The sequence below is a fragment of the Leptonychotes weddellii genome, chromosome 3, assembly GCF_054177405.1.
Source record: "Leptonychotes weddellii isolate Sample4059 chromosome 3, ASM5417740v2, whole genome shotgun sequence".
Taxonomy (NCBI): domain Eukaryota; kingdom Metazoa; phylum Chordata; class Mammalia; order Carnivora; family Phocidae; genus Leptonychotes; species Leptonychotes weddellii.
Genome location: NC_138371.1, coordinates 55,175,520 through 55,191,076, shown reverse-complemented (window position 1 = coordinate 55,191,076; position 15,557 = coordinate 55,175,520). Strand labels below are relative to the sequence as shown.

Below are 15,557 nucleotides of genomic sequence, written 5' to 3'. Positions count from 1 at the left end.
TTAGCACCCCTAAAATGAAATGTTTATATATAACAAAATATGTACAAAGATCTACTTGAAGAAAACTATAAAACTGATGAACAAAGTGAAAGAATGAAATAAATAGATATTCCATGTTCATGGATGGGAAGACAACATTATCAAAATGTCGGTTTTTCCCACATTGACCAATTGATTTCAATGAAATCCCAATTGAAATCCCAGTAAGTTATTTTGTAGATAACATCAAACAGATCTAAAGTTTATATGGAGAGGCAAAAGACAGCCAACACAATATTAAAGAACAAAAAAGGGGTGCTTGGGTGGCTCAGTCAGTTAAGTGGCTGCCTTCAGCTCAGATCATGATCCCAGGGTCCTGGGATCGAGCCCCTCATCAGGCTCCCTACTCAGCCGGGAGCCTGCTTCTTCCTCTCCCACTCCCCCCTCTCTGTCAAATACATAAGTAAATAAATCTTAAAAAAAAAAAAAAAAAAGAACAAAGAAGACTGACACCAACCCTCCTCAAGACTTAGTATATAGCCACGGTAGTCAAGACAGTGGTATTGTTAAAAAAAAAAAAAAAAAAAAAACAAGCAAACAAACGGAACAGAATAGAGAAGCCAGAATGGTATAAATACAGTCAACCAATCTTTGACAAAGGCGGAAAGAATGGAGCAAAGATGGTCTTTTCAACAAATGGTGCTGAAACAACTGAACAGTCACATACAAAAAAAAAAAAAAATCTAGACACAGACCTTCCACCCTTCACAAAAATTAACTCAAAATAGATCCAGAGAGCTAAATGTAAAACATGCAACTATAAAACTCCTAGAAGGTAACACAGGAGAAAACCTAGGTGACCTTGGACATGGTGGTAACTTTTTAGATACAACACCAAAGGCATGATCCATGAAAGAAATAATTGATAAGCTGGAGTTCATTAAAATTAAATACTTATGCTCTGTGAAAGACAATGTCAAGAGAATGAGAAGACAAGCCACAGACTGGAAAAAAATATTTGCAAAAGCCACATCTGACAAAGGGCTGTTATCCAAAATATACAAAGAACTCTTAAAAATAGGTAAACAAGACAATTAAAAAGTAAGCCCAGGGGCGCCTGGGTGGCTCAGTCAGTTGAGCGTCTGCCTTCGGCTCAGGTCATGATCCCAGGGTCCTGGGATCGAGCCCCACATCGGGCTCCCTGCTCTGCGGGAAGCCTGCTTCTCCCTCTCCCATTCCCCCTGCTTGTGTTCCCTCTCTCGCTGTGTCTCTCTCTGTCAAATGAAAAAATAAAAAATCTAAAAAAAAATAATAAAAAATAAATAAATAAAAAGTAAGCCCAAGACCTTAACACCTCACCAAAGAAAATATACAGATGGCAAATAAACATATGAAAAGATGTTCCACATCATATATCATCAGGAAAATGCAAATTAAAACAAAAGTGAGAACCACTACTATTAAAATGACCAAAATCTGGAACACTAACATCAGATGAGGTGTTGATGAGGATGTGGGGCAACAAGAACTCTCATTCAATTGCTGGAGGGAATGCAAAATGGTACAGTCACTTGGGAAGATAGTTTGGTGGTTTCCTACACTACTAAACATACTCTTACCATATGATCCAGCAATCATGTTCCCTGGTATTTACTCAAAGGAGCTGAAAACTTATGTCCTGCTCCTGGATGTTTATAGCAGCAGCTCTATTATAATTGCCAAGACTGAAAGCAACCAAGATATGCTTCAGTAGGTGAATGGATAAATATGTGGTATATCCAGACAATGAAATACTTAGGACTAAAAAGAAATGAGTACTCAAGACATGAAAAGACATGGAGGAATCTTAATTACATATTACTAAGCCAATCTGAAAAAGGCTACATACTATCCGATTCTAAATATATGACATTCGGGAAAAGGCAAAAGTATGGAAATTAAAACATTAGTGATTACCAGGTGTTAAGGGGCGGAGGGGAGGCAATGGAGGAATAAGTGGAACCCAGAGGATCTTTAGGGCAGTGAAAATACTCTGTACAATACTATAATGATGGATAAATGTTATTATATCTTTGTTCAAACTCATAGAATGTACACCACCAAGAGTGAACCCTAATGTAAACTATGTACTTTGCGTGATTTTAATGTGTCAGTGTAGGTTCACTGAGTGTAACAAATGTACCACTCTGATGGGGGATGTTGATAATGAGGGAGAGGCTATGTATGTGTGGAGATACAGGGGGTATATATGGAAAATCTCTATAATACCACTTAATTTCGCTGTGAATCTAAAACTGCTCTAGAAAAAAAATAAGTATTTTTTAAAATGGTAAAAACAAAGGAATTAAAATGGTACACTACAGCTATAAATATAAATAATAGATCTAGTTAAATATATCTATTTTACACATGAAAGCAGTACAGAAGGAAGATAGGAACAAAAAGATATGAGACATATAGAAAACAAAACCCAATTATCAAAACTAATAAGTGAATTCAGCAAGGTCATAGGATACAAGATCAATATAGAAAAATCAGTTGTATTTCTATATAGTAATAGTGAGCAATCTGAAAATATAATTAAGAAAACAATCCCATTCATAAAAACATCATAAACAATAAAATAAGAAGACTTGTGCATTGAAAACAAAACAGCATAGCTGAACTTTCAAAATACCTAAGTAAGTAGAGAGAGATTCCAAGTTCATGGATTGGAAGAGTAAAGATTAAGATGGCAATTCAGGGCGCCTGGGTGGCTCAGTTGGTTAAGCGACTGCCTTCGGCTCAGGTCATGATCTTGGAGTCCCGGGATCGAGTCCCGCATCGGGCTCCCTGCTCGGCAGGGAGTCTGCTTCTCCCTCTGACCCTCCTCCCTCTCGTGCTCTCTGTCTCTCATTCTCTCTGTCTCAAATAAATAAATAAAAAATCTTAATAAAAAAATAAATAAAATTAAAAAAAAGATGGCAATTCACCCCAAATTGATTTATAGATCCAACAAAATCTGTATCAAAATACCAAATGACTTTTTTGAAGGAACTCTCCAGCTAATCTAAAATTTATATGGAAGTGCAAAAGATCCAGCCAAAACAAGTTTGAAAAAGAACAAAGCTGGAGAAGTTATATTTTCCTATTTCGAAACTTAATAAGAGGCTATAGCAATCAAGAAAGTGTGGTACTGGCGTAAGTACAGTCATATAGATGAATGTAACAGAATGAAGAGTCCTAAAATAAACATGTATGGGCAATTCATTTGTGATGGAAGTACCAGAACCATTCATTAGGGAAAAGATATGAGACAACTGGATAGCTGCATGCACAGAGATGAATTTAGACCCTTCACACTGTACACAAAAATTAACTCCAAATCGTTCACAGATCTAAATATAAGAGCTAAAATAGAACATTTTTCAAAGAAATCACAGTAGAAAATCTTGATGACCTTGGTTTAGGCAGAAGTCTCAGATGACACCAAAACATGATCCATAAAATTCAAAAATTGATAAACTGGACTTAAACTTTAAGACTCTTGCATTCCGGGGCAACCGCCTGGCTCAGCTGGCTAAACATCCAACTCTTGATTTCATCTCAGGTCATGATCTCAGGGCTGTGAGAATGAGCCCCATGTCCAGCTCATGTGCTGAGCATGGAGTCTGCTTGAGATTCTCTCTCTCCCTCTCCCTCTGCCCCCACCCAAACAAAAACAAACCAACAGAAAAAAACCCTCTTGCATTTCAAAGACATGATCAAGAAAATAAATTGGGAGAAAATAATTGCAAATCTGATATAGGACTCATTTCCAGAATGTATAAAGAACTGTTACAACTCAATAATAAAAGGACAAATCCCCATTTTAAAAATAGGCAAAAGGCTTAAACACAAATATCTATAAGTACATGAAAAGATGCCCAACATCATTAGTCAATGTGGAAATGGATGTTAAAATCACAATGTGTATCACTACATACCCACTGAGTAACTATAACAAAAAACAATAGAGTGTTGGTGAGAATGTGGAAAAACTGTATTCATAATTACTGGTGGGCATATAAAATGATATATTTTACATTTGGGGAGGTGATGGAAATGTACTAAAATTGAACTGTGGTGATGGTTACATAGCTCTTTAAAGCATACCTCAGCAGTAAAGCTGTTAAAAAGAAAAATTAACCACTGTACCACTAGACTTCCAGTTTATAGTATTGGGACAAGTTAGACCATACCACAAGGAAACAATGAGATAAACAATGTAAGATACTCTTTAAGACAAATGACTTACAATGTTAAGGACCGACAAACAAGTGAAAAAGCATGGAACTATTCCAGAGTTAAGAACTAAAGATGCATAACCAAGCATAATGTATCAATACTGATTAGAATCCACATCAGAAAAACAGACATTTCTGGAGTAGTTGGGAAGGTTTGAATTTAGACAATATCAGATAATATGAAGTTATTGTGGATTTTTTTTTTTAATGTGTGGTAATGGTGTTTGGTTGCAGAATGTCCTCACTGTTAGGAGATGTTTGCTAAAATATTTAGGAATGAAGTACCATGTCACCTGCAACATACTTTCAAATGGTTCAGCAAAAATAACTATTTGCAAAGATAAAGCAAGCATGGAAAAATGTAGATAAGTGAATCTAGTTGAAACACATTCAAAGGGTTTCATACTACCTCTTCAAACTTTTCAGGTTTGTAATTTTTGAAAATAAAAAGTGGGGAGGAAACTCAATTATATTCCTATGTACCAGGAATGACTTTTTAAAAAAGGTATAATAGTATATGATATATACTATGATATATATATAGAAACAAATATACATACACACAATGTCCAAGACCTCTTTGGTGATAATAAAATTTTATTAAGACATTAAAAAGACTTAAATAAGAGATATATCATGTTCATGGATTAGAAGGTCCAGTATAATGATGTAAATTCTCCCCATATGGCCTACAGAGTCTTTGCAACTCCAATTAAAATCTCAGTGTGTTTGGTTTGCTTAGTCTTTGGGAGGAAATTCACAAGTTGTTTCTAAAATGGATATGAAAGAGCAAAGAACCAAGAAAAGCCACAAGCTCTTGAAGAACAACATGGTGAAAAGACTTGCAATACTATATTTCAAAACTTTTTTCAAGATAGAGTAATGAAGAGAGTGTATATTGGCACAAGGAAAGACCAACAAAACAAACAGTCTAGAAGGAGATGTCTGCACACATCAACGCTCAATATATAACAGAGAAGGCACTTCAAAGCAGTAGGGAAAGGAAGGTCTTTTCAATAAACAGTGCTGGAACAACAGACTAACCATATAATGATGCAAAAAAAAAAAAAGTTACCTCATACCACATGCAGAAGACATTTCCAAGTTGGATGAAATCTCAATGTGAGCCGCAAAACTATAAAGCATTTATGAAGAAAATATCAACCATATTCATGACCTAGAGAGCAAACAATTTTGAACTGAAATCTAAAACATGCTAACCATAAGGTAAAAATATATGTGAACATATTAAAATGTTAATATATCAAAAACACTGTGAAAAGACAAGCCACAAATTGGGGAAAGATTTTTGCAAACACAACTCATAAAGGAGTAGTATCCAGGATATATATCAGAATCCCCTGCAAATTACTGGGGAAAAAATGGACACAAAACTTTACAACATACTAAACTCACCAAAGATGAAATCGAAATATCCAGTAAACATGTTGGCCTTCTCGTGTGCTAAATAAGTCTTTTTGAAGAGCAGTGTGGCAATATATATGAACATAATTTGACATAAGGAAAATGCTAAGTAAAACCACAGTGAGATAACATTATACACCCAACAGATTGGTAAAAACTAAGAAGCCAATATACCCTTGGAGGAATGTAAATCAGTACAAGAATCTCTGGGGAAAGTTTGGCATGATCTGGCAAGAATCTAACAAACCTGTGCCTCTGTGGTTCTACTCTTAAGTACATGTCCTTTTAAAAGTGCATACTCTAGGGGTTCCTGGGTGAGCATGCGACTCAATCTTGGGATTCTGAATTCGAGCCCCATGCTGGGTGTAGAGATTAAATAAACTTTTTTTTTTTAAGTGCATACTCTAGAATACACATACAAAATATCCAGAGCAGCACTGTTCGTGATATCCTCAAATTAGAAACCACTCAGATGTCCGGAGTAAAATGGAAAAATTATAATATATTCATATAATGGACTAAGTATAGATATACATGATTATATGGATGAATCCTGTAAACATGTTTAGCAAAAGAAACAAGTCTCAAAAGACTACAATATAATTTGAGTCATATAAATTTCAAAAATAGGAACTAAATATTTAGGGATATATTTAGGGATATATACATAGGTCTAAAACTATAAAGAAATGAAGAGTAGGGCTGGTGTTAAAGAGGAGAGAAGGAGTATGATGGGGAGGATATGTGGGAATTTCTGAGGTGTTAGAACTATTCTATTTTTTGACATGGGTAGTTACATGGATGTTCACTTTATGATTTTAAAATATTTATGTATATACATACATACATGTACATCTCATGTACTTTCTGTATACTCCACAATAAGAAAGTATACAAACGGCCAGTAAATATGAAAAGACATTCAACCTTACTAGTAATTAGGAAAATGAAAATTAAAACAACAGTGATCACCTGTCATGATTCACCTAAAATGTAAGACTGATAATACCCATTTTTGTGGAGGTTACAAAGAAAGAGGCATTCTCATATGCTGTCAGTAGGAAAGTAAATTAGTAAAGACTTTTTGAGGAACAATGTGGCAATATATACAAAAATGTAAAACCCATATATCTTGTGAATCATCAGTTCCAATTTTAAATATCCTAATGAAATACTAGCATACATATTCAAAATATATGTACAAAAAGATGTATACCATTCACTACGGTAGTGCTTGCAACAGTGAAAAAAATGAACGTTAATAGGGAGTATTTACGAAAAGTGTCATAACTCATACAATGCTGTCCTATGTAGCTATTAAAAATTAAGATCAATCTTTATGAATGGGCATGGAAAGATCTCAAAGATATTAAATGAACAAAAGTCACAGAACAATACATACATAGCATAACCCTGTTTTAAAAATATAAATATACACATACTTTTTTCTATAGAGATGTATGAAAAACAGACTACAAATTTAGACTTTAACCTATTAGTGATTACCTCTCAGGCAGGGAGTGGTGAAGGGAGAAGCAGGGTGAAGAGGGCACGAGGGCACTTTCATATCTTACTCTAATACAGTTGACCCTCGAACAACTTGGGTTCAAACTGTGTGGTTGGTCCACTTATATGCAGATTTTTTTTTAATACAGTACTGTAAATGTATTTTCCTTATGATTTTCTAAATGTTTTCTTTCCTCCAGCTTACTTTATTATTAGAATACAGTATATAATATATATAACATACAAAATATGTGTGAAGTGGCTGGTTATGTTACTGGTAAGGATTCTGGTCAGTAGTAGGCTATTAGTAGGTAAGTTTTCAGGGAATCAATATATGCCAGTTTTCCACTGTGCTGGGGGTTGGTGCCCCCTGCCCCCAAGTTGTTCAAGGGTCAATTACATACACAGATATTCTATGAATCTTTCGTAAGAACATATCCATGGACTACTTGAATATTTTTAACAGGTGGTAATAGTGAAACAACTGTACTATTTATTCCTTTCCATTGAGAACTGAATACATTTGGGAATAACTTGCTTTCAGAGCTAAGTCTTTTGCTTCTTGAGGGCCTGAGAGCCTATGGTTGTGGTACAGGGCTGTGAGCCATCAAGTGTTAAGTGCCGTGGAGGATTCTAAGTGACTGGGTCTATCTCCAGGTTTGCCCCTTGAAAATATTTGCATACATTCTCATATCCTGGCTCACTGGCAACAGCAATAATGTTTTCCCAAAGCACTTTGCTAAAGTGAATTGTGATGTACACATCAAATCACAACCATAGTAAAGTGTAGATGTGGCTGTCAAGATGCATGTTTAGATCTAAATTAGTAATCACACCCTTCGTGAGTGACTTTTGGAGTAAGTAGTTTGGATTTGGATTTGGATTCATAAGGAAGAACCTAGAGCCACTAAAAATCACAAGATACAGCTTCTCTTTTTCTTCTTCCCTCCCCCCTCACTCCCATAGCCCTTTCCAAATCAAATAATTTCCTATAGAAGTGGGAGAGAGGGAAACCTAATGATGAGTTATTTGGAACTGGTAGTGAATCGAAATAAAAAGCACTATCAGTGTATTTATGAAGGAAAATCCAACTACATGTATACATTTTGGTGTGCATTTTATTATTTTTTTTTGAATCATAGCCATATGAAGAAAAATTGCCAAAGTATCCTTTAATCTTGACAGCTAGGCCCTTGCCTTGCCATGTCAGAGGAAAGCAAAACAAAGTCAGTAATGCTGGAGACACCACTGTTTCCAAATGCACACTGACAGGAGAGATGCTATCGAGGAAATGCCTTTTGATTGATGATGAACAGAGGAGAATCTACACACATGTTAAATACAAATGGAAACACATCAGCACCCACAAGTCATTAGCCTGGTCCTCTGGCATCCACGAGCATGCATCTTTTCCAAAGGATCTCTTATTCAATGGTGTAAGCACTTGGTCTCATTATGCCTCCTATCAGCAAATACCTTTTTATTCCAGAATGGAAAACGAGCTGGGAATTAAATACATCCAATATTGATGCTTTATTGCCAGAAGTCACCAATAAGAGAATGAATTTAATTTTAATACATTTATTTTTGTGTGACTCTTAATAAAACACTTTCAAAACATTCTGTACATTTCAAGCCACTTAGAACTGCAGTACATTCTATAAACGTGATTTGTTGGGATGAGGTGCCAAGATGTCTCTGTACAAAGATGTACAATATGTACAGTCACTGTAAGTGCAAGCTGTGCAAAGCAGTCTAGGACACTAATTCATGCCAAGGCTTAGAAAACATTTCAACACTTAACACTAAAGCTCAAAACTGCGTGGTTGTTTTTTCCTGGGCAAATGGTTACTTTATAAACAAATCTATGTATATGTCATATAGAAAGAAGAGTTTGACTCCTCAGCTCAGTCAGCACCATGCAGCTGACTGGATACATTACAGGGCTGCTCTTCTAGGCTTCTCTCTCCAGGGCACCATTTGGCCACGCTCAACGGTTGTCTCATCACTGAGCTGCCGCCGCCACTGCCTTTGGCTGAACCACAGCAACGCTAGGAGATTTAAATTTGGGGAGATAAAGGCCAAACTTGTTTTCAATGCCAGCAAAAGTGGCCGTGGCAAGTCTGTATCCACCGATGTGATCGGGATTGGCAGGAGGAAGGTCTGCGATGCGTGACTTAGGTGTTGGTTCTGAGCCAGAGGGTTTGCTGTTGATAGGAAAAAGCCAATGGTTAGAGTGCTCAAGGCTGACGCGGATGGCACATGCGGACAGGACATTTTCAGTCTCACCCATGCGCCCCGAAGAGGAGTCTTTGTCCGGCTACTTCCTTGTCATCTATGCCACATTTCTCAGGATTTATGGCTGCTTGGAAAGCAACACATTCATATTTTTTATTTGGAAGAGAAATGGCCTCAATTTATAAATAAATCCACAGAGAAAAGATCAGAAGAAAATACACTTAAATATTAACACTCTCAGGGAAGTAGGATTGTGAGTGATTTTCTCTTTTATACTTTTACGTTCTCCAAGTTTTCTGCATTAAGCATAAATTAGTCATAAAAAGTTTACATTTTTCTTTTATTTTGACATAGTTAAAAAAGTTAACTTTTTAAGTGGTAGACTCATGACGGTTATTACTAAATTTAAAGAGACATAGATATAATTCTTACTTTTACAGAATGTGAAAGCACAGAAAAGCCTGGAATTGTAAGATTGCTATTCTTACTTCCTACTTTGTAGAAGTCCCTCTATTCCTTGGGTTCAGCAGCTAATTCCCTGTTTGGCCTTTAAGCAAGGAAGGGGGTCAAAGGTTTATGAGCTGATGACCCAGATATGGGATTTGATTATCTGCTGAAAAGCTGATAATTAATTGCTTTAGGTAAAACCTTGCCCACCCAGCAGATTCAACAAGTAATTCCTTTTCTTCCCAGCACAGGCTTCAAGTGGCCCAATTTCTGACAAGTAATTATGTCCATATGCATAACCTCTCTCTGAACGTTTTTTTTTTTCTTTTCTGTTTGTTAGCTCTAAGAACATCTATACCTACTTAATAATAAATAAAAATAAATAATGAAGTCTCGGAGGTGTGAAAAGGCTTGAGTCTTGGAAACAAAGTTCATAAAACTGTTACTAAAACAAATTTACCTTATATCTGGCGAAAAGGCCATATAATAGAATTCAAATAATAAGGACCTAAATCCATGAAGCTCTGTATTTGCTTACACTAAAAAAGATAATTTATTCACGTAACAGTTTAATTTGCTGCTTGCCTTCACTTTCCCCAAGTTGCTGCTTAACACTGCGTATGATGTCCCCTCATACGGAAGCTTCTCAAGCCCACTGTTTTAAATGCACTGGTCCTGTAGGGTTCTCTGTCCTACCCAGTTCTAGGAGTTCCAAAACTGCCTCCGCAGGCTGAACAAAGACCTATTTTGGTTTCGGTGCTTTCTTTTACAAGGAGTTGAACAGCTGCACTTACAGGCCTCCAAAATCAATGTAAAACCACCGCTGGAGAAGTTCATAGGTGACCAAGGTAACACCAAACTGGGGAGAAGATCGAAACACTCGAGCTGAAAAACAGACCGGAGTGGGGATACTGAACATGACTGTGGCAAAGCCAGTCGGTGAGTAATGGGAGCAGGTCCCTAACACCAGCAAGCCATTCTGCATGGCTGTAGCCCCTACCTGCAGTCCCCTTCCAAAATGCTGAGGGCCCCTCTTCCCGGAGTATCTTCCTGAAACAGTCAATGACACCACTGTATGTCGTCTGGCCCGCACGGGCGGCCACTTGCAGTCTTGTCTTGATGACATCAGCGGGGGTCACCAGGGAAGCAGCAGGCACACCTTTCAGGAGAAAGGCACACTGAAGTCACCCGAAGTACCTTATAAGGAGCAGAAATACTGCCAACAGCCAACAATACAATTAGCAACTTTAACTGCTCTAACTCCAGTAAGTAGGTGCCTGGGCACTCATGGAAAAAAGGATACATAAGCCTATTAGCTGCTTCAGTGTGGAACAAAATTCTTTTTTCTTTCTGAATTAGGAAAATCACTCTACACTGCATGATCCCAAAGAACTAGGAGAGGAAAAAACGCAGCAACATTACTAGGACAATTCCCAAGTGTTCCCTTTCAGGTTTCAATTATTTTACCTCCTTTTTTTCAGCGAATAAGATACAAGTACTTTTGTATATAATAAGAAATGAGGACACTGCCCGTTTGATGAGATGCTAAACGTAGTGTTTTCTTGCTGATTCTTGTCACCTTACTGTGCAAGGTGAATGTCAATAGTCATATCCACTCACCTGTTTGAGGGGCTAACTCGGGAGTTGGCTGAGACTCTTTTCAGACATGCTTACATGACAGAAGTCATTACAACGGGAGCTGAGGCGGCCAGGCAACCAGTTAAGGAACAACAGGGGGAGTGGTCATCAAAAGGCCTCATCATCTATCCCCTGTGCCGGAGCTCCCTGGGTCATGCTGAGATTGATCAGCAGTGGGACACCCAAGATAGATTTCACAACCATATCTTTCCCTTATAAAACAAAGCTGGGGACAAAGGAGCACGATAACCTTCCTCAGAGGGATGATATTCAATTGGGCCTCTGACTATCACTGAATCTCCACTAGGCAGATGGAGCTAGCGGACCTGTGGGACCTGTGGGAGCCGCTGTTACAGGAGGATGCAAATACCTCCGCTCCACGCGGCCCTGCACCGTAGTCAGATGAAACTAGGTAAACTACCTGTCTTTGGAATGTCCTGAATTCTAGATGTTCTTAGGGCCTGCCAGCAAGGCTTTCCTGTAAAAATTAGAAAAAAATCATCTCTCATTCTGAAAACCGACATCAAATATGTGGGGGCAAGAAGCTGGCACTGACAGTTCCATGAAAACGTTTACTTGGTTCCATCAACCACTGGCAAAATGCCTGTCCACGATTAGACTGTTCTTTGGCTGTTTTTTTGTTGTTTTGTTTTGTTTTGTTACTGCTGACTGGAAAGCAGAGGCAAACGCTTGGGGGGGAAATCTGCTGGCCCCATTTAAAAGTGGGAGACTTTGGTGAGTACAGAGAAGGGGCTGGAGGAGCACTCAGCCCCAACACGGAGCAGGCAGCTTTTCTGGCTTTTAAAGGACTGAAGTAACAAATGCCAGAGAACATGGGATTTGCTAGACCCCAAATAAGGGCTCAGAGCTCCCTGGGAGAGTTTCTTAACCATCACAAGTCATTCCCTGTCATCATGGGTGAGAACAAGAACACGGTCCATCCCAACACCCTCAGAACGCCGCCATACACACTACACTCTAGGAAGTGCTCAGGCTGTCCGGCTGTCCAGCCAGGGCACCGGAGGAAAATGAACGCAGTGAGAGCGACACAGTACCATGAGCCCAGGCAGGCAGACCAACACTGAGCATCTGGACACTACGTTTGAGTTGGTGTTCACCCTTCACGTTTCTATCCTGGACCAGCAGTAATGGGGAGCAAATACACGCCCTTTCCTTCCTCTGTCATTTCTGAGAGCTGGTACAGCCAAGAATACCTGGTCCTCCCCTTCTATCCCAAGTCAGCTCCTTCAAGAGGAAGGCTAGACCTGTGAGATTGGAAGGAAACAACTTAGTACCTTCCTACATTTGTTAGGCTCCTCTTTCAGATGGAATCTCTTTTGTGCCTAACTTGGGAACTCAGACCAAATGAAGATTTTCATTTGTTCCACTGACATTTGAGCTCCTATTATTACTATGCTGGCCATGAAGGGAAAGCAAAAATGAAGAAAATGAAGCTCTTGCCCTCAAAAAGCTCCCAGCCTAGTACAGAAAATAAAACTTATGCAAACAACTATTACTAAAGAAAGTGTTAAAGGACAGAGAAGAGATGCCAATTGAGTACAGGGTCGTTTGCCGGGGAAGTACTGCTCACTTGTATCTAATGAGAACGATGGTAGAAGGAACATCGACAGTACCATGAAGAAAGCTCAATTTTGAGCCAATCGTGTAGACTCCATCATGCAGAAATAGCAAGTGAGGCATGCTAGACCTGGGCATCACATGAGGTACAACGAAGCAACTGATTTGATGAAGAACTCTTCCACCTTTATGCTTAGCTTGGCTGCACCCAAGGTTTCAGGGGCACGGGAGGCTAAGAAGCATGTTAATGATGAAGGCCCAATTTAGATGGGCAGATCTAATTTGGCTCTGAGTTGCTAAGCTGCATTACGCTGTTTATCCACATTATGCAAATGTAATTAACTCTCATCAGAATTACAGCACATCCCACAAAGGAGAAAAAGCAATCATATTTAAACTAAGTCAGATACAAACAATAATCCTTCCAGAAATAAAGGCGGACAGGGCACAGAAATTGTGTACTTCCTAAAGAGAATGGGGGGGGAGGGTTCTTTGGCTTAAAAAAAAAAAATTGTAGTTACCTGCCATGGCTCCAGCTGCAAGGAGATTTATACCTCCCACGTGTCCATTTTCATCAGCCAGAAGTAGTTTGCAATGAGCATAAACAGGAAAATAGATTGCAGAGAAGGGAATGTCTCGGAGGAAACACGCTTTGGCACCCTGTCACAAGTGAGGAAACAGTGCAAAACAGTTGTGTAAACAGGGCCGTGAATGCCCACAACGGATCCACGGTGACAAGCCTTAGGTGTTCCCTCAAACAGCATGGGGACTGAGTGGAATGGAAATGGGGAGGAACGAGATGGGCATAGGAAATATACCTGGCTCAAAGTTTGGAGACCTAGAGTTAGTTAACTGGGTAATGATGTTATCCTGACAACTAAGAATTTTCTGGCATTTCCAATACAGATTCAGATTTTAAGGTTAATAAAAATTCAGTTCTCAAACCTCCAGGCTGTTTGTTCTGTGTGGCTTTGGTGGAGTGTACTGTACTTTTGTGTACTGTACTGTACTGGAGTGTACTGTACATTGTTAACAATGTTAATACCTTGATTCCAAAGCAACGAGCAAAGGCAGCCCACAAAACTAACAATTCGTCCATTCGATCTACACAGCATAGAGCCCATGAAGTACCAGTTAAGCTATAGGCAGTGGCACTGGAAAAGAAAGGTGACTACTGGGGCGCCTGAGTGGCTCAGTCGGTTAAGCGGCTGCCTTCGGCTCGGGTCATGATCCTGGAGTCCTGGGATCAAGCCCCGCGTCGGGCTCCCTGCTCGGCGGAGAGCCTGCTTCTCCTTCTCCCTCTGTCTGCCGCTCTGCCTACTTGTGCTCTCTCTCTCTCTCTGTTAAATAAATAAATAAAAATCTTAAAAAAAAAAAAAAAAGAAAGGTGACTATTCTAGGGAACGGGAAAAAGAAACCACTCCTAGATAGCAGAGGACTGGGGGAACTGGAACAAATTATTTTAGCAGAAGTTTCCACTGGAATAGAAAGCTACCCAGGGAGAGCTCGTCTCAGTGACTGAGGAACAGTAAACACCTTCCTCAACTCGGTCAGTTGCCCAGGCTATTCTCCTGCCCAGGGTTTGACCTGAATACTCATCTTCCAGCCGAATACTCCATCTTCGGCCGCTGTTTCCCTAATGGTTCTGTTTTGAAAAGACAAACTCAAAACATTAAAAAAAAAAAAAAAATCCAAGGACTCTCCGAAGGATGATACAGACAGAAGCAGTATTAATAAATTCAGCTCTCAAAGGGAATTCCAAAAAGGATGGAAATTGGGGGTGGAGGGGAGGAAATGTGTACAGAACTCTCTCAAGATAAACATCATTGGTTTACTGGTTTCCTAAGAGCCCTGTACCTGTGTGATTCTAATCTAGAGAATTTCTGATTTCCAGTTCGTAGCTACAGAAGCCAATTTACACATTTCTACAGTGATAGATCTATAAATAAATCAGATGCTGTAGAAACACTGTTGTCTAATAGCAGCCAAATTTACGTATTCCCCCCTTATGCTAGGCAAAAGAATGGAAAGAAATACTCTTCCTTGTTTAAGAAAAATAATAGCTTCTGCTCCATTACATCCGATCTGTAATGATGGGAGTAAGTGTACCTGCAGGGAAGGAGTCTGTTGACTGGCATTTTGCTAAAGTACAGTACACTCTGCGGTGTGTGTGTGTGTGTGTGTGTGTGTTTTAAATGGAATTCATTATTGACAAATCCCACCACTTAACTTCTTAAAGACCTGAATTCTCCCAAACTCTGCTACTGTTTCACTGTGGTCAAATTATTAAGACAAACAGAAGCTCCTACTAGGAAGATAACAATACAGATAACTCAGACTCAAAATAAACACAGGACTATTTTGAAGTCCTAAAAAACAGACCAAAGAGAACACCAAAGAAACTTTTCCCAAACCTGCCATCAAATCAAAGGCTGTGAGGCGGGCCTCCCTGCCGGCAGCTTCATAAAGGCTGAAGGCGAC

General features: G+C 38.9%; 2 protein-coding genes across 5 annotated transcripts in view; one reads left to right on the top strand and one right to left on the bottom strand.

The window, feature by feature from the left end:
• The window catches only part of DCAF17 (DDB1 and CUL4 associated factor 17), a 318,055-nt gene that overhangs the window by 268,668 nt on the left and 33,830 nt on the right, over positions 1 to 15,557 (top strand). The window lies entirely within an intron of this gene.
• SLC25A12 (solute carrier family 25 member 12) overlaps positions 8,276 to 15,557 on the bottom strand; it is a 197,543-nt gene continuing 190,261 nt past the window's right edge. For 3 of the 4 annotated variants that reach the window (XM_031026492.2, XM_006731791.3, XM_031026494.2), the window contains 4 exons: positions 13,598 to 13,736; positions 10,861 to 11,019; positions 10,655 to 10,745; positions 8,276 to 9,382 (listed from right to left, as the gene is read on the bottom strand). In XM_031026492.2, coding sequence (XP_030882352.1) covers positions 9,181 to 9,382; positions 10,655 to 10,745; positions 10,861 to 11,019; positions 13,598 to 13,736 — 591 coding nt within the window. In that variant the 3' untranslated portion in view covers positions 8,276 to 9,180. The remainder of the gene's footprint in view (positions 9,383 to 10,654; positions 10,746 to 10,860; positions 11,020 to 13,597; positions 13,737 to 15,557) is intronic. The other variant, XM_081814184.1, reaches the window with a different exon arrangement.